The 25647-nt window shown below is 42.6% G+C and overlaps 2 protein-coding genes across 17 annotated transcripts in view; one reads left to right on the top strand and one right to left on the bottom strand.

Moving 5' to 3' along the window:
* Positions 1-3295: 3295 nt before the first annotated feature.
* dbx1a (developing brain homeobox 1a) lies at positions 3296-6558 on the top strand. The gene is made up of 4 exons (XM_005942069.2): positions 3296-3754; positions 3872-3973; positions 5526-5728; positions 5854-6558. Exons 1-4 carry the CDS (start codon positions 3391-3393, stop codon positions 6139-6141), a joined length of 957 nt encoding a protein of 318 aa, XP_005942131.1. The 5' UTR covers positions 3296-3390; the 3' UTR covers positions 6142-6558.
* A 286-nt stretch (positions 6559-6844) lies between these two features.
* Positions 6845-25647, bottom strand: part of nav2a (neuron navigator 2a) — a 231478-nt gene continuing 212675 nt past the window's right edge. For 13 of the 16 annotated variants that reach the window (XM_005942064.3, XM_042228533.1, XM_042228532.1 and 10 more), the window contains 23 exons: positions 25439-25504; positions 24745-24789; positions 24012-24172; positions 23701-23883; positions 21324-21376; positions 19385-19408; positions 18920-18994; positions 17296-17379; positions 17050-17173; positions 16680-16861; positions 15046-15218; positions 14790-14943; positions 14377-14563; positions 14106-14203; positions 13911-14006; positions 13548-13722; positions 12604-12839; positions 12039-12190; positions 11681-11752; positions 10328-10524; positions 10129-10247; positions 9653-9853; positions 6845-9503 (listed from right to left, as the gene is read on the bottom strand). In XM_005942064.3, the coding sequence (XP_005942126.1) occupies positions 9378-9503; positions 9653-9853; positions 10129-10247; positions 10328-10524; positions 11681-11752; positions 12039-12190; positions 12604-12839; positions 13548-13722; positions 13911-14006; positions 14106-14203; positions 14377-14563; positions 14790-14943; positions 15046-15218; positions 16680-16861; positions 17050-17173; positions 17296-17379; positions 18920-18994; positions 19385-19408; positions 21324-21376; positions 23701-23883; positions 24012-24172; positions 24745-24789; positions 25439-25504 (2983 nt within the window). In that variant the 3' untranslated portion in view covers positions 6845-9377. The remainder of the gene's footprint in view (positions 9504-9652; positions 9854-10128; positions 10248-10327; positions 10525-11680; positions 11753-12038; positions 12191-12603; positions 12840-13547; positions 13723-13910; positions 14007-14105; positions 14204-14376; positions 14564-14789; positions 14944-15045; positions 15219-16679; positions 16862-17049; positions 17174-17295; positions 17380-18919; positions 18995-19384; positions 19409-21323; positions 21377-23700; positions 23884-24011; positions 24173-24744; positions 24790-25438; positions 25505-25647) is intronic. The other 3 variants (XM_042228528.1, XM_042228530.1, XM_042228531.1) reach the window with 3 other exon arrangements.

The raw sequence follows: 25647 nt of genomic DNA, 5'->3' as shown, positions 1-25647 counted from the left end.
AAAATCTTCTGGAGCTATGTAGTGTTTGAGAACTCATATTTTGGACACCCAACACAAAAAGTACGGAACTTACATTTCAAGTTTACCCTTTCCCCTTAACTAAAGCCTAGTTTTATTTCAGAGTGCACCATTTTTTGTATTTAAATGTTAGTGGGTAACGAGTTTGGCGTTGTATTCAAATGGAAAATATCTAGTACAAATATGTAAAATGTGCAAAATTAGACTTTTCTTTAACATAATGAAACAAACTGCGTCATTTTTCTCGTAAATTTGAATTTTGCAGTATGTAGAGCTACAAATTGTTAAACTAAACGTGCAGATTTTTATTTATTTATCAGTTTTGTTGTAATGATTCAAAGCTAAACAGTGTTGCTAAAACCACACTGAAATCGGCACAACAGAAGTTGTCGGGATGGATGTGTTAACTCAGAGAAAGCGTTTAACGGAGTCAACAGACCCTGATGGAGGTGGATGCCGGCTAAACGGCTGCAGGGTGGAGATGGATGGACTGGTGGCCGGTGTCATAAACCAGGCAGCAACCAGTCAGCACAATCTGTTCGTCCCGGTTAAGTGAAAAGACGGGGAGTTCCCTTTCCTCGATGCGCCCACGTCACTGATAAATAATGAGGGAATAATAAACAGTCAACCACCTGTCGGACCCGCAGCACAATAGGACGGCCCATAGAGAGCCTCTCATGCATGGGTAACATATTTACTCAGCCCCTTTCACTTAACGAAGCAGAAAGAGAGCCAAGATAATGGTTAAGTTCATCTATTTGGTAAACTGGCATGGCCCAGCCGGAAAATAAACTATAACACTCTTAGGAAAAGTGTTTAATGTAATCAGTATAACTGGGAGTCTAAATGAATTGCATCTCCTGCAGCTGCCACTCTGTAATGGTAATCCCTATACAGACAGGCCTATCAAAGGCTATCAGGATATTCTGAGTACTATAAATAATACTGGCAATATGAATAATATTGCTATGTCAAACTGACGCATTAAAAACTAAACGGTAAATACCACCGCGGATCCACACTTTCGCAGTGATTTATAAAACACTTCTGGGCTTGTACTACAGAGTATCACGTGGTGCCGCCTAAACTTTAACTTGTATCTGAATCCCTGCGGGATGATTGTATAAAAGTGATGGACTGCATCGTGCTCTGACAGAGGGAGGGAGGGAGGGTCGTTAGTGTTAATGTTTGAGAGATGCGCTATTAATGGCTTTTAATTCAGCCGCAGCCAGCTGTTTTTACTCGGCCTGGTAAAGGAGCGGGGACGTGGCAAGCTTGCAAAGCTCGTAGAAATTAGTCTCGGTCAGCCAGAGAAGCCTATGCTTCCTGCTAACCATCTGCTTACCGCTCACAAAAGAAGGATTTCGGGCGGCCAAGTAAAGGAATATAGGCTCATAAAAAACCTTTGAAGGTCTCGTTACTTAGCGGAGGTGTAGCTGCCGGGACGGAGCGCTGTGTTAACGCCTGTTTGTGCGTCCTGCGCTCGTGAATAACGCAGACGCACCTCTTACAAGCGCTGACTCTCTTTAAAGGATCATTTCACGGAGGCGTTCCCTTTTAATTATCGGAATTGTGGCCACTTTATATTAGACTGACGTAGAAGTGCTAATCATGATCTGAGCTGATCCCAAATGAAGCTTAGCTTCATACAAAATTTGCAACTCAGAGAAGGGAAGGAAGGCTGATTTTTAATTATGTCAGATTTTAACTCGCTCTTCCACTTAACAGTGAACCTATTTTCTTCAAAAACAAAAACAAACTAAAATATGGTCTAAAGAGTGTAACTATATTCTATTTGTTGTTGTTGTTGTTGTTGTTTTGTTTTGTTTTTTAAGGAGACTGAAAAATTGCACAAAATGAGTTTCATATCTGTAAATGAAAATAATCAGTGTGATCAAAATGAATTTTTGGTAAAGAAACGTAATTAAGGCCTAAAATGCGCCGAGCGTTGTGCTCTTGAGCTCAAAGAAAAGATATAAACGAAAAAACATCTGGGGCTAAATTACATATTTTAATAAAATCAAGTTGTAACTTTTGTTTACATTTTAAAGCCACATATTTCCTCCAGATTGGTTTTATTTTAATTGTTTGTTTGTTTTTTAATTGGGTTTAATACTGGCAACAATTGGGATCCCCCCTCCCTCTTTGAGTCTGAAACGCATTTTCGCCTGATTGCGCTGCTTTAACGGGTTTTCTGGGGGGGAAAGCTGACAGAACACGACTATCAGGCTCCAAGTCGCTTTAATAAGAGTTTTATATGGGGTCTCAGTGTCCGCTCATATGAATGCGTTTTAAATCAAATCACAGATGCACTTTTATTCAGCCAGTTAAAATAGCAGAACAAAACCGTCTTTAGAAATAAGGCTTTTTTTTTTCTTTCTTTTTTTTTTTATTCCACTGGGCTTTTTCTGAAGGCGAGAGAAGGAAGGGGAGAAAGGCCGAGGGGCGCCTCCTCCGCAGCTGAGGGTGACAGTTAGTTCATGGTTAACAGGATCATGAGCGCACGGCTCAGGCCGCACACTTCTACTCTGCGCACAGCCGCAGCTCAGTGCGCAATGAATGAAGCCTGTGCAAAAAAGAGTGATATTTAACACATCTGTTAAAGCGTTTTGATAGCAGAAATCCGTTTAAGACATTATTCCATGACGAGGGCCAGATTGAGTGTTGAGAATCCTATGAAACCCTAAAAGTGATTTACATCTGAGATGCAGCCCATGTCTGCAACTGATGTAGAAGGTGTAGGTTTAACAACAAAAACAGACTACAGTTTATTCTAATAATAACAGCCAAATAGAAATCTCACCTGATTTCTTTTAAAAGAAATCCACCCAAAGATTTTTATTTTTTGCATAACTGACAATAGATTAAAATAATAACTAAGCTTTTCTTTTAAATCCCGCATAGCAGAAGGGGAGCGTTAATGCTAAAAGGGAATGATATCTTTTTAAGCAGTCATTAAATCTCCCAATATAATACCTGAATACAAAGATTGCTCTTTAATTAGGGCGCTTGGCTCTGCCAAACAAAACAAACTGAAAGGAAAGTAGCCAACATGCAAAATTGATGACTGAGCCTCCTTTGTGGTCCCCACATTGTGTGATACTTGCTTATGAAGTCTAATACAATCATAAATTGCGTCCTCCGGCCAATCAGCGGCCCGGGAGATGCTGCATGAAAGCGACCCATGTGGAGAACTTTGTTGAGCACCATTGTTGAGGCTGTCAGCCCTGAGTGGAGGGCCGAGGGGGGGCAGGCTACTATAAAACTTCTCTCCCCAGAGTGAGGAAACCAGAGGAGTTAGCAACCGTTCAAAAGACTGATTCTCTCCCAGCTGACACAAGGAGTATTTGAATTTTTCTTAAAGCCGGGACCATGATGATCCCAAGCGTTATTGCGCCTCCTGCCTTCTACCCCGGGCTGTACCGGCCCGCCGCGGCTCTCCCGCTCCACCAGACCCTGCCGTCGGCCTTCCAGACCCACTCCAGCTTCTTGGTGGAGGATCTGCTACGGATAAGCCGTCCCGCCGCCTTTATAAACCGGACTGTCCCGTCAGCGAGCGCCTCCGTGCCAACAGCCACCACCACCGTGTCCACCGGCGGCGCGCCGGAGCGCACGGTAGCGGTGGGTACGGGGACGCGCGAATCGTGCTCACCTAAAACATCGGTGCCGAACAGCAAGGATCCGAGTTTTCTCAAGTTTGGAGTGAACGCCATCCTCGCACCCTCACCAAAGACGGGTGAGTAGACACTACACCATCGCTCTGCTTTCTCCTTACGCGCATGCGTTTGATTTAGAGCCACTTTTTTCTTTTCTAAATGAAGGAAAGATTTTAACATGCTCTGCTCTTCAACAGCGTCCTTACCCCCTGCAGTCCACAGTCTGAACACCAAGACCTTCCCCGTCCCCTGCTTTGACGCAACCTTTCACCCCATATTCAGGGCGCCTTATTTACCAGGTAGGCGCAACATTTGGTTTTTTACTCGCTTCTTCCTTATCGACGACTCTCTTTAGCCTTTAGAGTTGTGTCTGTACTAATTGCATTTAAATGTAAAACACTTTCACCCCCTCCTGTCATATATTTTAACCAAAACAGAAGCAGAAAGGGAAACAAACAGCCAGAAAAGAAGAAATCACTGTCTCATTAATGGGGACCGCTGGCTCTGGCCTCTGCGTGGACCCACACACCCACCCCCTAATTAACCAATTATCCCAAATCGTCACGCTCTAAATTTGAGGCGGGGTGGCGAGTTATAGTCCCCCTTGCTTCCCATTGGGGGGCGTTTTGGCATTTCCCCGGCACCGCGTTTTCCCACAGCGTCCGGGGGGCCAGCGGGCCACTGTGGCGGGCAACAAAGCCCTCACCACCATGACCAATTTGGTCAGCTCCCACCGGGTGAACCACCCACACACCCCGGAGAGTGACTTTTACCAGTCGGACCAAAGGCGTGAACCAGTCATGCACTAATTTCCCTATTAGGCGCTATTGAGAGTTTTCAATATTCTCACAAGACCACATAGCGCGTCGTTGTTCTTGGTGCTGCTGCGAGCGCGGGGCAGCTGCAGTCAGGGGGGAGTCCAGGCAGTAGTGTGCGGACAGGAACAGCGTCCTTCGCCGGGAGAGGGGATTTTCAAATAACGCCAACGTTAAAAAAAAAAATCCCAGTTGTGCTCCAATTGGAGCAGTCGGGGGAAAGTTTTCTGCATGCTGGGCGACTCATAGGATAGGTTACCGCTGACCTCAAATCCCCACTCTGTCTGTGCCTTAAACGTTTCTCTTTTCTCCGAGCGGGCCAATCATCGACTTGAGATAAAGAATAATCTCTTAGAAAAGTCTATAAAGTCGCTAGTCTTTCATTCAGACAAATCATAATAGAGATGGAGTCTTTTCATGGGCTCAGCTGAATGCCTCAACAAAACAACTCCAGCGTCCTGAATAGCTTTTCGTGTTCATTTAATGAAAATGATTTGAGGGCACGAAAAAAAAGCACCATTCCCCTCCACTCTTCATTCCCCCATCCAAGCATCAGTATTCTGGTATGCAGTTGTGTTTAGTTTGAAAGTGTAAATCTCCTTTTGTTGCGATAATATATGGCCTTCGCCGCCTGTCCAGAGTCTTTTCACCGTTAGTTCATTACTACACAATTACCGTTCACGGTTTATTAACTCCTCTATCCGCCCTCACAGGGTTCCTTAAAGGATATGCTACCTCTTTACCATACCAATGCGGTTGGGGACCGGCCAATGTGCTAATTAGTCACCTCGTGCCATTTCACTCAGGACGCATGAGCACTGCACAGTTCCAAAAGGGAAACTTCAAATAATAATCCATTGAAAGCTGGTCCTAACGCAGAATCGTTATATTCATGCGGCCATGTCATGGTCTCATGTCCAGGCAGTTTTAAGTACAGCAATTCGGTAAATTAGTGGCATGGTGGTTGTCTTTAATGACGGAAAACGATGCTAATTGCTTCCACTTAATTTTCTGTTTTGTTTTTCCTGCACTGTAGCATCTTCATCCGTTGTTCCAATCCCGGGGACTTTTTCGTGGCCCTTGGCAGCCAGAGGAAAACCCCGGAGAGGGATGCTGAGGAGGGCGGTGTTCTCCGACGTGCAGCGCAAAGCCTTGGAGAAAATGTTTCAGAAACAGAAATACATCAGCAAGCCCGACAGGAAGAAGCTGGCATCTAAACTTGGCCTAAAAGACTCGCAGGTAAAACTCGCAAGTGCTCAAAATGTTCAGTACGCCGTGCGTAAAAACCAGTTCCGTAATCCTCTAGCGACTAACCCATTGTCGACAAACAACTTTACCCACTCATGATTTTCTCCTTCTTGCAGGTAAAAATTTGGTTTCAGAACCGACGGATGAAATGGAGAAATTCCAAGGAACGAGAGCTGCTGTCTTCCGGTGGATGCCGCGAGCAGACTCTGCCCACCAAAGCCAACCCGCACCCGGACCTCAGCGATGTGGGCAAGAAGTCCTCAGCCGAAGAGGAAGAGGAGGAAGAAAAGGAGTTCGGAACAGAGAGAATGAGGGCGGCAGGTTCCACCATCTCCTCTCCCTCCCTCTCCAGTAAGCACTCGGATTTCTCGGAGTCAGATGAAGAGGAGATAACAGTATCTTAATTTATTTTGAAAAGCGAGTATAGAGTTATAACCCATGATCTGTTTTTATGAGACTGTGACCAGATTAGAAGGAAACTGCCGCTGTGACAAACCATCAACGTCGCCGTTCAAACAAGTTGCACCCATGTTTGTGGCTTCATCAGTGCATGCGCACTGGACAGGATCTGCTACTGAGACACAGTTTGTTGTTTTGCACAGCTTTGTTCAATTGTACAGTATTTTGTACAAGTTCGTATGGAAGTTTTATGCCAAGAATATTGCGTTACTTTACATTGACATGAATAGAGTTGTTTATTGAAAAATTTAGCTATTTTGTTAATTTATACCAATTTGTTTAATAACTATGTTGTATTATGTGCTGTATATATGTTTATTTCACCTTTTGTACAAAAATCAAATAAAACTAAACAATTCCAAGTCACATGTGTGTGCAGTTTTAAGATAACAGTTTGACCATTCAATCATAAATAATTATTAATTTTATTGAAACACAATAACTTAAGACTAGTACAGTGATATCAAATTTAATTCTCTGAGCCCTGGACAAACCAGTGATGAGAAACTGCACCAATCTGCTCTGATGTAAAGAGACTGTACACAAAATACTCCTTTTCAAGTACTGTAACAAATTGTCTAGAAAAAGGTCATCAAAATGCTGCACAATAATCAACTATTTACAAAATTATGTTACATGTAAAAAAAATAAAAAAAAAAAAGTACATTGCTAAGAAGGCTAAACATTCATTGAGTTTGTGAGTAATAAATCAACAGACGAGTCAAACGTTTGATAGACATCCACACCTCTCAGAGTGGGTTTACACACGCAAACAGAATTAAGTCTCTTTGTGCTTACGAGGACAGTAGCAGGAGAGGCCTTATGAAATACACAGACACACTTAATGGACAAAGAACGTTGGCCACAAATCTGTAAAGTTTTCACATATCTGGTTCCACGCTGTACATCTCGAGGCAGTGCTGAAAACAAACACGCATGCGGCTTTTGGCTTCCATTTGGAGATCAGAATGAATGTTGCATAGGATAGGTAAGAAAAACATGGAAAGTCGCGCTGGACTCCATGACCCCAGCTTTAAGCACCCCTCCCAGAAGGCAGGCTGGGAGGCTTAAAACAAAAGTATGATATTCGTAATTCTTTAAGCTACTGAAATAATGGCAAACCACTTTTCATTATCATTCAACCACAAGTACTTTTATCTCACCTCTGATTAATTATATTAATATAAACAAAGCAGCATATGCACTAGTTTTCCATAATTAGCTCAATATGTAGTTATGACAGTTTTGTTCATCACAAATCACATAAAAACAGACAATAAGTGTGGCAGAAGCACAGTTCAACGATGTGGATGAGGTATAAAAAAAAAATTAAAGACTTTTTCTTAAAGTTCCCCTCACCCGATCAACCACCAATAAGTTAAGTTCGGGTATTGAGCACCACAACACATCCGAATCTTTTTCTTGATAGTGGTCCAAATATTTACACCATCTTCTCAGTTCACACATGCATACAAAAGCACTACTTCTCTTTCATGTGTATTCAATCATGCGGCATTGGTGAATAATATGATGAGAGGTCAGCATCACTCCTCGACAACCGCAGTCGCTCGAGGTGAGAGTCGACTCAGAGCCCTGTCAAGTTTACAGCCATTTAGAGGAATAAAGAATCCGCTAATGCACGTAGAAAATAGTAAGGCATTGTTTGTTAGAATTCAGTCCAGCACCAAAAGGGTTCTGTGCTACAACCGCCTGCTTGGGGCTAATGTGCATGGAGATCTCAAATGTTTACTAAGGGGGTTGAAGCATGAGCTCACAGACTTGCACGGTGAAGTTGTAACACAGCTAAAGGAGAAGAATGCCTCAAAAAGGACAAATCTAGCTGTGGTGGATGATAACTTCCCATTAAGTGCCCTTTCCATTTAAAAATCTTTTTGTGAGAACTTTAAAGGGATTCTGTAAAAGAGATTTTCATCTGTGCAGTTTTTTAAAAGTTACTTTACAGATGCTGTGGATTAAAAAAAAGAAACAAAAACCTTTTCTCAGGAAGTAAGTGTTTATATTTGTCTCTTTAGCCAGTAAAACCTACATGTTATCCTTCTAGATTTACTGGAATAATAATTTCTCAGCTATAATGCCATATTATAACCTCTGTGGACCTCAAAGAAAAAGTGCAATATAATAAAATACCAAAACAAAGTGTAAGTAGGTTTTGTGATAAGAACTTTTGATTCAACTAACTAAGCTTGCCTTCATAAGGTTCTTTCTTAAAACACGGTGTAGACAAAGCTTTGCTACAGTATTTGCTTACTTCTCTGGTACCATATAGAAAGCCATCAGTTCCCATCCTTCATGTCCACAAACACGCTCGGCTATGGCAGGTAGGAACTCATCGCTTAGTTGGTTTTAATGGACACGTGTCCTTCGATGGACTCTTTTTTTTTTTTTTGTCTTTGCTAGTTTGGGATGGACAACTAATGAACTCTCTGAGAAGTCTGTTGGAGTGAGACCAGGCATGCTATGAGACTGAACATTCACTTTGGCTCGATTCATCCTCCAGTGATCACACAGGCAACTTCAGCAATGGAAGAGGAGGAGGAGCAAGAAAGTGGCTGGCTGTTCCTCCATCCATTCAACCCACAGCAGCATATATGTTTTCAGAAGGTTGAAGTACAGGGTTCACTCACACTCCAGAGCTGAGGACCTGTATCACCATCTGCAGGCAGCTCTGGCACACTACAGCTTGGCAGGACCCGTAGTGTCTTAGCCTGATGTCCTTGGACCGATGCTGCAGCCTTGTGGAGGATGGAGGACTCCTGGCTGGTGTTTTAAGTACACTGATGGCTGGTGATGATGGTAATGATGAAGCCTCGCCAACAGCAACAGGCTGCGTGCTTTTCTTCTGTCTGTCTGGAATACATGTCAGGCTCCAGAGAGAGGAGCCACGGGCCACAGTGGTGAAGGGAAAAAACACAAAAAACAGGACAAACAGCGCAGTGCAGTAGAAACTTCTGTTGCCCGTTTACTGAAATGCAATTTCACTTTTTTTTTTCTTTCCTTTTTTAAAGTATTTGGGTTACCTGCACCCAAATTAAGGTGGCTGGATTTTGTGGCATGAAATTCAACCCTCAAAAGGAAGTTCTCACACTGCGAACAGTTCTTATTATTTAAAAGAAATTTTTTTTTTTTTTTTAAGTGATGCCGGTGTTGCCTTCAGATAGCATCACAAGGTCGACTCCAGCGATGAGTCCAGGATGTCATCCTGGTGGCTGTTGCTGTTGGAGTCGCTGTCGTAGCTCTGTGGGCTCGACGAGGTCGCTGCCTCCTTCAGACGCATCAGCATGTTCATCTGTCGGCACAACTAAGTGTCAGTTCGACTGAGCTTTATGCACGAAGCAGTTTCTTTCACACACAGGTTATAGTAGACACTGTGCATTTGGTTTAAATGGTTTAAATGCTCAGAACAGAAACAGGCATCACAGTCTGCTCTTTACTCACCAGTGGGTCTGCGTCACTGTCACTCTGTGGCGGCTCTTTTCTGACTCCTTCTCTCGAGGCTGAGTAGCCATCGAACCCGACATCCTCTGGCCGGAGCTGCAGCAGCGGGGGCCAGTCACCTGGAGGGGGGGTTGCTGACCACGGGTAGGTGTCAATCACCCAGGCAGCTGGGTCTTCCCATGCAGCTCTGCGGCCATACAGCTACAGAGAGAGACGAACATCAGAACTGTGACCCAGAGAAGCTTCGAGGTAGACAAAGAATTTAGGACAACAGTTTTGAAAAACAAGTTTGTTGCCTGAGGTTCAGGTTTATGAGTAATAACTAAAAGTTACAGCAGACAAGAGTGAAAGCTGGAACATATGTGAACAGAAATGAAAGAAGTCACAGTTTCTGATTCTTAGATGAAATGGGAAAAATGTGAAAGAGAAGAATGGTAATATGTTTAATAACTCTACAAACAAAAACTAAGCCCAACCTGCAGTCCCTCACGCACTGCCTCCAGCATGTAGGGGATGATGGAGTAATTCCAGAGATCAGTGAACCAAACCCTGGAGCCTTCCACGTCCATGGGACATGACAAGAAGAGACGGGGTCCTGCAAACCACAGAGCAGAGGTATAAATAGTGCTTCTACACTGGCATCTATGCACTCCCTGTTCTCTCCCGTGCTCTCACCAATAGTGACATCAGAGGAGCTGTGTGTCTCCAGGAAGCGGTTGAGGTGGTGCCAGACCCGCGGGACCCAGTCGATAATCTTCACCAGCTCTACGTTGCGTGTTCGGCTGCTGATCTCCATCTCGATCAGCTTCCTTCTCAGGTAGCGGCCAAGGAAACCTTTCACTGGCTCCATGTGGTTGACACACAGCACCCACCTGATCAGAGATCACACAGGCATATCAGGACTCAGAAATATAACATCCTACCGCCTGTCCTGAAGGGAGAAGCTGTAAATATGATCATGTGAATCTAAGCATTTAGTTGCCAGGCTCTACAACATAATCTATTTCTCAAGCCAGGGAACCAGGGTTTTCTCAAAAACCCGTCTGACCAGAAGCTTTAGAAAACAACCATTTTTTGGGGGGGGGGTGCAAACTGCTCCAACATATATAAATAATTGTTGCCCTAATATTACATTTTTATATTTGTAGCTGTTGTTTACAGTTTTGCAAACTAAACATAAAGAATTAAATTCAATATATTCAAGAGTCAACCCAACACTTACTTAACCCTAGAAAAATTAAATATCGGAGCTCTTAGAGGTGACAAATTCAGCTGTTACCTCCTAAGACCCACTAAAGAGGAATTCCTCTGCAATGTAGCTTTTTGTGCTTGTTACATTTTGCAGACTGGGTTTAACAACCAGCATGTAGAGAATCTGTGTGTATGTTTACTTTGCTGGACTTGTGATCCACATTGAAAGTGACGACAGCATTTGGAGTTAGCGGTCGGCCCTCCAGCAGCAGCAGGTGACGCGATAGCTGATTGGCCAGGTAGGTCTTTCCTGTACCGTTATATAAGTTGTTGGTATTTATGCTTGTGCTGGTGCATTTTGTTTTAATTACTGTGTGGTTGGGTCTCTGTGTTTTATAAGCAGTGCCAGCCGATAGAAACAAATAAAACGCTGGGGTTTCCCCCCCAGGTCTTTGCTCTTTGTTGTGCTCATTTTGTTTTCGGGTGCACACATATTTGTCCGTCTAGCTGTTCCAATTCTTTTTACATTCCTTCAGGTCCATTCTGGCAGTTTCAGCAGGCTTCCTCCAGGAATTTGCTGGCATTTCTAAGTTCTTATATTGATGCTATGACATTTATTCTTTATACTGAGGGGATGATTGCTACTGTCTCACTGATAAATTCAAAAACTGGGGTGAAAAGTAGCCAGAAAAACAGAAGATGAATCAACTGTGCTGAACAGGCCTGTCACTGTAGCTGTGGGTTGCATGGAGCCAACCTGTAGTCACATTTCTAGGGAGGTGCATGTCAGGTTAAGCTGTAGGGTTTACGTAGCTATGGCATAAATCCCCAGTTTACCTGAAGTTGTGGTGAAGCTGCAGGTTGGGGGCAGATGAAGTGGCTTGGCTCATGGTGCCGATAATGTAAGGGCTGAAAGGCAAGAAAAGTACATCATTTCATGAAGTTACTAAACACATTGAGAGGGATTTACTCTGCTTTAATCTGACGTAACTCCCTGAGCTGTTCTAACAGGGGTTTTCTTTCAGCTCAGTTCATTTGAGGTAAAGTGAAGCTAACCTGCTCTACAGAACAACTGTACACATTTTCAAATAAATGCGATACTTCTAGTCTTTATTGAGTAATAACACTAAGCATGTATACAAAATCCATTCAAGTTTTAGGAGGACTGTGCAGATGGAATGTGTAGTGAACTGACCTGTGCTGGTAGTTGCAGTTGAACAGACCATTGAAGATTTCTCCCAGGGAGCTGACATGGTGGAGGTTGTCCAAGATGACCACTAGAGGGCTCTCTGCCCCTGAAACACTGCTGCACTGCTCGGCCAAACCTGATAAGTACTGACGCAGCTCCTACAAAACACATAGATTACGTTTTACATTTCTTAAGCCAGGGAACAAATTGTTTCTCAAAAACCCATCTGACCAGAAGCTTTAGAAAACAACCATGTTTTGGGGGGGTGCAAACTGCTCTGACATATTGAAATAATTGTTACCCTAATATTACATTTTTATATTTGTAGCTGTTGTTTACAGTTTTGCAAACTAAACATAAAGAATTAAATTCAATATATTCAAGAGTCAACCCAACACTTACTTAACCCTAGAAAAATTAAATATCGGAGCTCTTAGAGGTGACAAATTCAGCTGTTACCTCCTACGACCCACTAAAGAGGAATTCCTCTGCAATGTAGCTTTTTGTGCTTGTTACATTTTGCAGACTGGGTTTAACAACCAGCATGTAGAGAATCTGTGTGTATGTTTACTTTGCTGGACTTGTGATCCACGTTGAAAGTGACGACAGCATTTGGAGTTAGCGGTCGGCCCTCCAGCAGCAGCAGGTGACGCGAAAGCTGATTGGCCAGGTAGGTCTTTCCTGTACCGCTGGGGCCTGACAGGATGACGCGCCTGTGCTCCTTCAGCAGGGAGACGTAGCGCTGCAGCATCGGCTTTGGGATGAGCGTGTCGAACACCAGCGAGTCCACGTTTTCACTTCCTGCACCTGTACACGGACACATATATTCATGTCATGGGAGGTTAGCAGTTTGCAGAAGATGACTGAGTTTGTCAAATATCTTAATGTTATTTTCTTTAGTTCAGTTAGCTAAAATCCTTTACCTTTCATAACCAAAGTGTATTAATTAGATTTTTTAATCAATCAATAGTTTGTTTAAATTCAGATAATTTAATGTATCACAATTAAAAATCCTTTTTTTGACAGCTTTATTCATTGTTTTTTTTTGTTTGTTTTTTACAGTAAAATAAAATGTTTTATTCATTTATTGAACCCAAGACATATTTTAAGTTTTAGCACAAGGTGTTTTGTTTTGATTTATTACTGTGGGAAACCTTTCTCTTAAAAACTACTCTCTATATTAAAAAAAAAAAAAAAAAATTATATCTATATAGATATATAGATAGATCTATCTATCTATCTATATCTATATCTATATCTATCTATATCTATCTATCTATCTATATCTATATCTATCTATATCTATCTATCTATCTATCTATCGAGAGAGAGAGAGAGAGAGAGAGAGAGAGAGAATATCTATCTATCTATCTATCTATCTATCTATCTATCTATCAATCATCCCATGATGAATTTAACATGCTGCCGATCAGCCACATTTCCATTGAGCTCATGGAAACTGAAGGCTGCGATGCGAACTCATTGGAACCAATGAGCATGCTGAGAGGTTGGTACCTTTGAGCTGGATGTTGATAGTGTTGTCTCCCACCAAGTAGCCGCACGGCAGCAGCTCAGGCGTGTTGGCGGCACTGGGGCTGCTGGGCCGATGGATTTCTCCAATGTTGTATCCCTGCACGCTGTCTGAGCTCAAGCCTAGCTGGCTCACTGGATCCACATGGGTGATGTACTCCTGTCAGAGATAAAGCATTTAGCAGCTTTCTAAGGACTGAAATGTTTCTGAATGAGAATGTTTTGTCCAAAAACATGAAAGTGAATGGAAGGAAATTATGTTTATACAATATAGGAAGTATAAATGTGTCAAATACAGCCAACCATGTTTTGTCTCTATCCGATTCTTAACCATTTTCCTGTCTTTACCTTGAAAAGGCGTCGCACTACTCCATCCAGGACATCCCACTTAGTTTTGCCACTAACACCGATGCAACCAATAAGAAAATGTCGAGGTCGAGCCTCCTGTGATGGAAAAATTAAAGAAGTTGAATATACCAAAAGCCTACAGATAAAATTAAAACCTAAAAACAACCAGAAAAGCGTTTGTTACATTAGTCTCACCTCTCCCCACTTGCTGTCTTCATCCAAGCTAACGACAATCCTCACGTGCCGCCCCTCCTTCCTCCCTCCTTCTCCGCCCGTGTCATCCAGCAACATGTCTGACCGGAAGACAACGTTACATGTGATTTCTCCATTGTCAGTGTTACACATTAAAACATTTCATTGTTAAATACACTGGAGTAATGTATCACATTCCCCAACTTTCGTCTTGGATAAACCCTGGTCGGCATTTAATGTAAATCTATCCTGAACTGTGCAGGTCTTGTCTTACCCAGGCTGGTGGACTCACTGGTCGTGAGGTTGAGGCCATGTTGGGAGAGCCCTGGTGCAGGCCCTGGGGTGTGGCCGTGTGTATGAGGGGGAGGAGAAGATGAGATGGAGGCCTGGGAGCCCGTCCTGCTGCCCTGGTTCTCCAGCTTCAGACGGTCATTCTCCGCCTTGAGCTTCTCAATCTCCACCTGCAGATAAACATCCGAAAATAATCTTTTAAGTACATGTATGTATTCACCCTTCCCTCATGTCAATTAAACTGTTAGCATTAAAAATGTATTAAACTTAACATCAGAAATCAATAACGCTTCAGTCACATGAGTACAGCAACAATTATATGCAATCAGACATTCAATGTTTACATCCATCTCAATGTGAAGCATACTCAGTAAGCTCAGTCTGAAATTTGCAGACCTGCATGCGGTTCATGGCCTCGCGGAGTTGATCAAGCTGATGTGCAGAGCTAAGAGCCTCCAGGCGGATGTCAGTTAGTTTCATCTCCTTCTCTCTGAGCTCACTGCGCAGCTGCATCACCGTCTCAGCCTCGCTGTCCAAACACTCCGACAATCTGTATGCGCACACAAGGCAATGCAGTTTGAAGCATTAACATAGTGCAATTTGAGCAGTTTGGTTGTTTTTTGTCACATGCAGATGTTGAGCTAGTACACACAGTGTGTTGGAGTGCGTGTTCCTGAGCATGTGGCCTGTGGCCGAGGTGCCATTGTGAGGCAGCTTGGGAGAGGATGGCAATGAAGAGTCCGTCATCTCCTCGATGTCAGAGTGAGAGGAGGCAGACTTCGGAGATTTCTTCTTGCTGAATGCTTGTTTGAAGGAACTTCGCAACTGCAGGAAACAAAAAGAAGAAAGAAAGCAAGGCGATGAACAGGTGAGGTTATTAGAAAAGCTGTTGAGAGGGGAAGTAGTGGGAAAACTGCAAGTGAGTCACAGGGAGAAGAAATAGGGGGAAACTGTCTTATGACTGACTCAGAGCTACAGCCCCAAACACAGTGTAATGTGTTATGTTTACACTCTTATGTAAACATATTTGTTTTCTTCTTCTTCATGTTAGTAATTTATTTAAGGTGTTTTGGTAATCTCCTACAAGGACCACAAGCATTATGGTTCTTCTGATATTTTCAGGTGAATTTTTCCTTAAAGAGCCAGCTCAAGCGTCATGAGAGCAGCTTTCAGGGAGAAGTAGTGTTAGAAAGGAGCAGAAAGGCACTACAGTGACAGCAAAGTGCAGGAAAGGAAGAAGAGGGCCGATGTTAGTAACCTATAAAAAGTGCAGGGGTTAGGCTTCTTTCCTTTCATTTCACATAGCGTACCATTCTTACCTCATACACCTGCCACATGAAGCGAAGCACAGGAAGACAGAGAGACAAAACAGCACATGTTCATATGGGTTTGGGGGTGATAATGTGTTATGGTGGGACAAACAGATTAAACTAGAGATGCCTACAGGACTAGAGATTTTATTTGACTTCCAGGCAGCTGCAAGCTAATTCTACATCATAGCCACCATGAAGCGAGGAGTCTTTCATGATCCATTATATACTCTCCAACACACGCTGCCCCCATGCACTCAACACATCACTCACTGTATGAGCAGCACCTGCATGGAGGAGGCTCCTGTGGGGTCTCATCTATCCAAGCAGTGGTATTTTATTATCACTGTGACCTAAGGCAGGAAACTCTAGAGGATCTGATGTCTAAAAGTGCTACATTGCTCTTCCTGACATTTGACAACATCTGGATTGACAAGCACAGGTGGCCAAACACATTGTTTCAGTCAACCAGGAGGAAGAGAGGGAGAAAGTAAAGTTTCGTACTTCATCATCTCTGACTTGTCCTCCGGTGCACAAAAAAGTCTTTCAACAACAAAATTTTTTTAAGTGTAATATTTGTTGTATGATCACTAATAAAAAAACAAAACACTAATGACTCAACAGTGGGACAACACTCTATCCAGAAACCAATAACTACATAATTTACAGGTCAAAAGACAACTACTACATTTAGCTAAATATCAAGGTAAAACGCTGATGTTTTCTGATCTCTAAAATAACCAGTCAAATCCATCATTACTTGCTTTTCAACAACACTGAGTCTATGAAAATACTGTTTGTAATCACCTTCTCCCCAGTCAAAGAACGCTAAAGAGGAGAAACACAAAGATGTGTCACCCACACAAATATGAAAATGCAGATACACAAGACAAAAAAAAAGTTAAAAAATGGCTGCTTGTTGTCACAGTGCAATCACCTCCTTGTACATAATCTATTTAAACTGCTGGCTTCTTACCCAGTTCTTTTTGTTCTTCTTTTTGTTTTTAGCGTCAGCATCCATGTTGGAGCCCACACTCGAGTGGCTGGTCGCGCTGGCAACACTGCTGACGCTGTCGGAGGAGTGCTGTCTCTTGATGCGCAGATCTGGCTGCTGGTTCTGTTGCTGCTGCTGCTGCTGTGGACTGCCATTACTGCCAGCTGGGGAGACAGAGGATGGGGAAAAGATGTATGGCATTACAATGTGTCCCATGATGACCTTTCTCCCAGACATGTCTATACAGAGCCTCTATACTAGAGTGCCATTGCATGATTCCCAGTTAATAATCCTGATATTATTGGCACAAATTCAAATTGCTGTACTGAGGCGTTACTGTTATTTTCTGTACCTGTGCGATCCCCTTTAGGTGTAAGTTCAGGTGTGTTAATGACTCCATTGATGGCAGCCTGAGCAACAGCGTTCTGCTTTTTCAGAAGCTCGATGGTCTTCCTCAACTCATTCAGCTCGGAGTCCTGTACAGAAAAAACATGATGATCAACCTAACAATCATCTACAGAGACTTTGTGCACAGTAGTTTTCTTTCAAACATCAGAAACCAAACATTTTTTTGTTTTTTTTTCTTTTCTGTTTTTACCTTCTGCTCGGCCGTCAAGGTGAGACTCTTCAGCCTTATGGTCATGTTGCCCAGAGACTGTTCAAACGCTGCCACCAGGTGAGCCTGACAAGAAACAATCAAATTGCATCTTAACAACTCCTTACATAACATGGCAAATATACAAATACACAAATTTTAGCTAACTTCAGAGAGCTAAGTGGTTCGTGTATAAAGAATTGTATCCCAAGTCTGTTTTATAATATCCTGTAAGTGTATGAAACAATCTTGATTTAATAAACAGAGACAATAAGAAAATGAACGGCCTACTTTTTGGATGAACGGAAAAAAGTGAGACACGTTAACCTTGAGGCTAAAGCCCAAACATGTTAGTCAATCCATCTTCACACCAAAATGAAAACATAACCAAACCCAAATAATATACTAACCAATAATGTCCTGGGAAAAAATATTATCTTCTGGAGAGGGCACATTACGAGTACAACTATGACAAAACTGTTCCAAAAACAATCCTTGGATCCTTGGCTCCTTCAAGGCCACAGACAGTCAACGATTGGTCAGACCTAGTTTAACTCTAGGTGGTGTTTTTTGTTTTTTTACACGACCTTCTGAGAAAGAGGTAACTTGGGAATGTGTTCACAGTTCAAAAGAAATACAGACACAGACATGACATGTCAAAGAAAAATAATGTGAGTGCCAAGGATTAAAACTGGAGACAAATTTACAACAAAAGACTTGAACTATTCCTTTTGAGTGACATGGATCATTATGGTGATTTAAACAGTTAGACATGGGTGAACTTGCTCATCCTTCACTATTATGTTCTGGGCTGTGAATATAAATGTTCCGCGGACGCCTGTAGAAATGTGTGTGAGAGTTGAGCACAGTGCTGACTGACATGTGATTCAAGTCGTGACTTTTTAGAGCAGCCTCCAGGGCTTCAAGGTGTGTTCAGATAATTCATCATGCATATAAATACATTTGAACAAAGCCCACCTCCCCAATACCAGCTCCTGTCTGCTCTGTCTGTGCTTATCTTTCAACACTCGTGTGCACTTTGTGTATCCAGGCGTCATCGACAACAAATCTTTACTCCACATCTGGGACAAACCCTCGGCATTGTGCTGGGACTTGACACTGCTGTAATGTAACACCTCTGCCTTGCTTCCATATCTCTAATCCACAGTGAAACTACTAGCAAGCGCCCACTCAGGCTGAAGATTACCAGCTGAGCGTGGCAGGACTTGTGCAATACAGGAGCAGGGTTGGCAGAAATGATCATGTCTAGAGATGCTTAAAGAGATGTTCTGACCATTCTACCAGTTGTAAAATGATACCTGTAAGAGATATCCCCTCAGTCTGAATAAGTGTTTCTGCCTGTATTTGGAAAATGCTCAGGAATTTGAGAAAACGCTGGCATTTTAAAGAGCTCAATATGTTTGTTAAAACTTCTCTAATTAGCAGTTAGAAATGAGCATATATGGAAATTATTTGACATATAATGGCTTATTTAGCTTAATCTTTGGAAAATAAAAACTATATACTATATATAATAAAAGGGTTTTTTTTTTAACCCCTTTGATAGTTTTGACAGATGTTCTTCAACAGTTTGGGTTTGCATGTTCTTAAGTGCTTGAGGCCTTACATTTGCACTCAGTTGTGTTGTCAAGGCTGAAACTTTTTCCTGGGAGGCATCCAACTCCCGCCGAAGCTTGCGAATCTGAGGATTTACAAGAAAAAAAAATGCCATGACATCAAAAGGCGCCAAAACAAAAGCATACACACATAGATTTAAATACATGCATGCCTTCATGGAGCATGTATGTAACGCTAAGCACATAAATGCATCCAGCATCAAAAGAGTCAGGCTCCCAGATTGAAGCTCTGAAGCTGTGATTGAAGTTCAGGTTCAGCGGTGAAATGGCAAAAAGCATAAAAGAGCACACGCAGGTGTTCACAGGAACAAGAGCTTGTTACAGGGTCAGTCACAATACAGCTACACGTGTATCTGGATCCAACTGTAAAAACATCCCCGTGTTCCAACAAGTCCAGTGGCTGTGTGCGGAAAATTAAAGGAGGAGAGAAGTGCTGTGGGCGGGCTGATGCTTACCTCCGACTGAGACTTTTCCTCATTCTGTAAAACAAACACCAGAAGATAAGAAAACCATTAGAGGGCACCACTGACTGAATTGAGACAGACTTTAATTAAAAAGCAGAGCAGAGTGGAGGTTGGAGCACACTCTCGTCTGATTTGTTAGCTCCATGGATATGAGCTTTATAAACTGTGGAAGATATTGTCTGGCGTAATATGTCTGGAAAGTAGAGAAATCCTCCTAAAGGCATTTCACTGAGAGATTCATTGTCTTGACAGGCTACACATGGAACAATAGTAAGAAAAGACAGGTAGTCAAATATGTACAGAGTGAGAGCATGCAAAACAAACGCTCGCACGAACACAACACACCCTGCTGCCGTTCACCAAAACAGCGAAACACGCAACACCCACATTTATGTGTAAACACACTGCAACGGAAAGATCTTTCTTAGCAAGAGGTCAGTGTATTGTTGGATCAAAACTGGCCTCCCTGAGGCTAAAATTTAATACGACTATGAAGCCGTCTTACGCCATTTCCAACCAATGACAGCGACGTATCAAATGGCTCAGTTTTCCATGAATTTTGCATCTTCTGATGAAGATTAGATATAAGATTTAATATGAAGCTTTTAAATACGAAATTACATTTATAGAACTTTGCAGTGTGATCAACAGTCTTTCAGCATAGCTCCTGAACTTGAGCAGGAGAGCTGATAAGCCACGATTTTTCCATCTGTCCACTTTCCAGCTCCTGATCGAAGCAGCAGCACGCAACAGCTTTTATCATCTAATCTGTGCACAGAGGTGTGTGAGCACATCTGTGTTGTGGCACGTGGCATCTGTCCACATACGCAAACGGAGCTGTCAATTGCACGCAAACACTAACACACACACGCACACACACGAAAGGCTTATCCTAGATACACAAACAGCAGTCTGTCTTGGAAACGCAGACAAAACATATCATGTATTTTATCTGTGGTGACACATAAGCTCTTCAAATGTGAATATAATTTAGTTAGGCAAAATGTTTGTGTGCTTTTAAGGACAAGCAATAAATAGGATAAAAGAAATTTCATATCAGTGTGATTTCTAACCTGGAGACCTTTAAACTAAACTGCAAATGAATCTCTGAAATCAATCAAGCACCATTACCTCGCAATCTACACTCAGAAAAGAAAAAAAAAAAAAAAAAGAGTTCCACATAATCAGATAGTTAACAGCTGTATTCAACACTCAGACCACAAGAAAAACAACAAAGACTTTCTGCACCCTACGGCCCTGCTCCGTCTCATCCCTACCGTTAGTTGCCACGATGTGACAGCGCCTGTCAAGGATAAAGTTGCCATCATTTTGCTTCCAGTCTCTTCCCCTCTGTGATTTTGAACCTGCGACTCTTTATCTCAAAAAGAACCAGCCAGTGTCTGAGAGTTTCTCTGCTACACCTGCCCAGGTGAGGAAACTCACACAGGGAGGAGGAGCCACACTGTGAAGCACAAACCTCTGACTGGCTACAGTGCATACTCGTGGGCTGTCCCGTGTGACTTCAAACAGCCAATTTCTCACAGGATCTTTGAGTTACATATCTGCGCGGATTAGGGGGTAAATTCACCAATTCATGTAGTCAGTATATCATAACTGCGCTGACAAAAGAACAAACTGGTTTCTCCAGTTTCCATGTGAATTGTGGTGCTGCTGCAATACCACAATACCCGCTGCTTTGCAAAGACTGCCTTAAATGAGATTTTGCCTTTTAGATACCATAACAAAAGTGCACGCTTTTTCAGTAGCAGTTATATTGAAATGTTTTTCTTATTCTTTATTTACCCAAAAATAATGTATCCAGAAAAAATGCACTGCTTCTCTTTTGCATCACTTTAAAAAACGTAGTTTATATTCAGAACCTCAGTCATATATGACTAACTCTGTTTAACTTGGCAGTTTCTGAACTCACCGTGGAGTAAATGGAAGAAGTGCTGGAGACCAGAGACAGAGATGATCCGTGGACTGAAAAGACAAAATGTGAAAGCAGTGATTAGAAATTACATCTGTAGACACAAGCACCTTCATTATCAGCAGACCTCCCACACTCCCCTCACTAACCACCCACTCTTTTCCAACACTGCCCACCCAGCACGGTTCCTCCCAGTCTTCCCAGCTCCTGCCCACCTCCTCATAAATGACATAATGACTGCCGAGATAAAGAACTCCTACATGCAGCAGTCAGACTGTGGCGCAACTAATGACTCAACTGGTAATAACACATCAGAGGCAGGGAAACAACACCAGCACTGTTTCCTGGCTGTGAGCAGATCAGAAAGGATCAGCAGTGTGATGTCATCAACCGCACCGAGAGGTTGTGCCGATCCCAGCTGATTTATTAGTTCATAAATAGCCTTGTAAGTATGAGATGTGAGCTCACAGAGGACTCACTTTTATCTTGATTTGGTCTAGACAGAATCATGTGCTGGAAGCCACATGAAAAGGTGAACTGCACTTTAGTTTTAGATCATCATTATTCGTTTACATCTTTTTCTAACTACTAATATCCATTATTCTTCACAGAAGTTGTTTGATTAAGGACGCCAGTAGCGCTGAAGGTTTTATGAATGCAAATTCCCAGTAAGTCTCTTTTAGCCTGCAGATGCAGGAAGAGGATCAGAACATACAATGATAAAATGGGGAGGCTTTTGGGTGGAGGGGATGGAGTGAAACTGTATAATGGTGTCGCTCTTAAAAAAAAGGACAGGTCCGACAAAGTGTTTTGAGTATAATGTGACTTTTGTCCTGTCACTCAAAGAACAGTCGGGTAACTCTACACTTGGGTAATACGCACATGTACACACACACACACACACACACACTCTTATCCTCACAGGCCTGCACACTGCAAACCAACACACAAACACACAGCAAGAGTGTGTGAGATGGAGAAAGTTATGTCTGAGTAATCTTGAATGTCACCACATATCCCTCACACCTCACTGTGAACCCTGTCATTATCTCCACTAGTAAAAGAGAGGACAGACTCGTAGAGCTGGAAAGAACTGAGGCAGATATGCTATCGGGAATGGCGGTGTCTTAATAATAAGTTTGCAGCGATGTAACTGTGCGTGCACATTCCACCAAACTCTTAAAAAAAAACAAAAAAAAACAATCAGGTGTGCGTGACTTTCAAAATTAAGGCAGCTTTGAAACTGTGTACACGAGAGAGGACACGACTAACCGGTGACCTTAGTCTCTTAGCAAAAGAAAGCCTCAAACACGTGTTTGCTTAGAAATGTAACCGTGTTCTGGAGGAAGATAACTGATGGCAAAAGGTGAAATCATGAACATGTCTGGTATGGCTGACAAAAGATGTTTATCAGAGTTTGATATTTAAAAAAAAGAAAAAAAGAAAAAAAGGTTTCAATGTGGAATTTAGAAGAACACATACAATCAGCTGTTTTACAAAACGTGTTACCAGATTTGATGTCTTTGCTCATGGCTTTGTCCTCTATATTTACACACCGCCTTCACTGTGGAGGACACACATGCCTTTGTATTCCTTTACAGTTTTGGGTGTGAAACCCGCCTGTGATGTTCATCTGTGCGTTCAAGTTTTACGTCAGCATCCTATAACCTAAAACCAACCAGGATGACTGTGACAAATTTGAGAGGAGTATAAATTTCTGCACTTTTTTTAAACTATAAAATGTTTCACTTTACCTCCTAGCATGTCTTTCAGCTGCATTATAATAGGTTATGTGTTTATTATGGTTTACTGAAATCCAAGTTCACAGCAAACTACTGTTTTAACATCACTGAATGCTGGGTTTTTCCCCATTGAGAGAACAAAATACTGTGCTTCCTTCACTCTCCCTTCTTCTCCTCCCCCCCCCCCTCTAAATCAAAGTGCTGTTTCTATGGCTCAGAGGATTGGGATGGCTCCAGCAGAGAAACCTCTCCTGAGTGGGGAGTCTGCCCGCTGGTGGGAAAAGCACTGGTGGGTACTTTTCCCAATAAACAAGCTTATGAAAAAAACAAAGCCACACTAAAGCTGATTATGGATTTCTAAGGGGGATAAAGGGCTTTTCTTTGAGGAGGGGTTGTAATCTGCCCTAATGTTCTCTAAACAAATGGAATAATAATTCTTTTGGCATGAGGACGTGAAATAAGGAAGCTGAGGCTTCACAGTCACAGAGGGATGGGGGGGCATGCAGTTCTTAGAAAAGGATTACACCTAATTACAGATTTCACCAAACATCTGAGGAAAACGTGGCCAGGACTCACACGGAGCCACCGAATATTCACCAAACCACCACATCCAGCTTTTTCCCGTCTCCTCCTACCTTCTTCGAAGCCATCCCTGAAGGATCCCGATCTGCTCATGGTGCGTGTCTTCTCGTCAAGCGACATGCAGGAGTTTCTCAGACGGTTGTCACAGCAAGGGTCGATAGGTGCATCCTGATTGGTCAGGCTGTTGTTGCGCAGACCACCAAGGTTAATCTGAGCTGATGAGGTCGGGCTTGATGCTGTGAAAATGATATACGGCAATGTAAAAGTTGGCAAGCATTACATTTCTTTGTTACTCATATGTTTATAAAATGTTATAAAATTGTGACAAAGGACTAAGGTAACATTGTCAGATGTGGAGACATACCGAGTTGTCCAAAGTTGAAGCGTGTTCCAGAGGGGGAGGTGAGGCTGGAGCCGGGAGAGAACGGAGAATTGCTGGCCGAGTCCTGTAGGCCACTGGTGGAGTGGGAGCGCAGCCAATCACGGGCCTCCTCGTGGCCTCGCAGCTGTGGTGAGGGACCATACCTACAGGACATCAAAGACAAAAAAGGTCAAACCAGAAGTGAGGACACAGAGCAGAACAGGTCTCCATTTTTACGGATGAGTTGATCTCGATTTGGATTTTTTTCCCCAGATACGTCACAATCAGTGAGATGATTTCTTTCTTTTTTTTTGCTGAAGCAAACTGATTAATGGCTTGGATTTAGCGACAGATGAATCAGATGCTGAAACAATTTAAGACAACAATGTGCCAACACTGACCGACTTCCAGCTGTGAGAAACATAAACTAGCAGGAAAAAAAAAAAAAAAGCAGAGCAGAAGCCAAAGAAAATCTGAGGCCCACAATCAAGTGTGCTGCATCGAAGCACAGTGACAGATCTGTACGGGGGACAACGCGACATGCCTCTGCACAGAAGCACAACACAACAACAAATGTGCCAAGTGCTAAATTAAAAAGAAAAGCATTCCTGAAAGCGTGACAACAAGCCTCGAAGACTGAATGTGGACGCAGAACAACAAAAAGAAAGGCGGAGGACAATTTAGTGAACCAGTGTGCAAAAGTGCAACGTGACCAGAGGGGGAGTGAATTCAGTACCTGAGTCCCTTCTTAGGCAGAGTGTTTCTACCACAGTGTGGCCCGCTGTGGGAGAGAAACACTTCAGAAGAGGAAAACAAAGGAAGCAAGGAGGCAAGGAAACATGTGTGGCTGCATCTCTCAACAACTACCAAATTATATTATTTCTAGACTGCAAAAAACATCCATCTTTACATGTTGAGTCATCTTTTTAAATTTTTTTTGGACACAATTTTTCAGTTTTTCTGTGGAAAAGAGTTTAAAGACTCAGAAAGATAAATAAAAATAATGATCTGAGATTGATATTTTTGCAGTGAAAACTCAAACACAACCTAAGCTCATGCTGGCATCTCTGTACTCAACCACAAGGTGGCGATAAGTGAACAGTCATAACAGACTAGAAGCTGTCCGCCAAACAAAAACACTGAAGCTGCCAACATCCACACAGACACCCTCACAAATGCACTCTGACACACAACCATTCACACAGTAGCTTAAAAAAAAAAAAAAAGGTCATAAAAACAATATCCACACAAACCACCACACAGAGCGACACATTTCAAACTAAAACCACAAAATACTAACTAACTACCGCACAGAGGGACTCTCTGAGGTTATTGGTGGTGCTCTCTGTGTGACAGCAGGTGGTGGTTTAGTAGGTAAATCCACAGCTGTTTCACCAAAAGCCTAGCACTTGCATACAGGCACATTTTACCTGTCCTGCCTCCGAGGTAGGGTGTTTCGGCTGAATATAGGGCTAGCAGAGGGGGAGGAGAGGGGACTGATGGAAGACAGGAAGGGGAAAAAAAAACGCACAACAGACACAGAGAAAGAAAGTTTTTAGAAAATAACGCAAATGAAGAAATGTTTAAGAACAGATCAAGTCCATGACGCTTCACCAGCGAAGCTAATAAGAAAACTCAG

This window comes from Haplochromis burtoni, unplaced genomic scaffold, assembly GCF_018398535.1.
Source record: "Haplochromis burtoni strain Fernald_Lab_line unplaced genomic scaffold, NCSU_Asbu1 Contig_330, whole genome shotgun sequence".
Lineage (NCBI taxonomy): Eukaryota > Metazoa > Chordata > Actinopteri > Cichliformes > Cichlidae > Haplochromis > Haplochromis burtoni.
The sequence above is the reverse complement of the archived record's forward strand: the minus strand, read 5'-3'. Positions and strand labels throughout refer to the sequence as shown.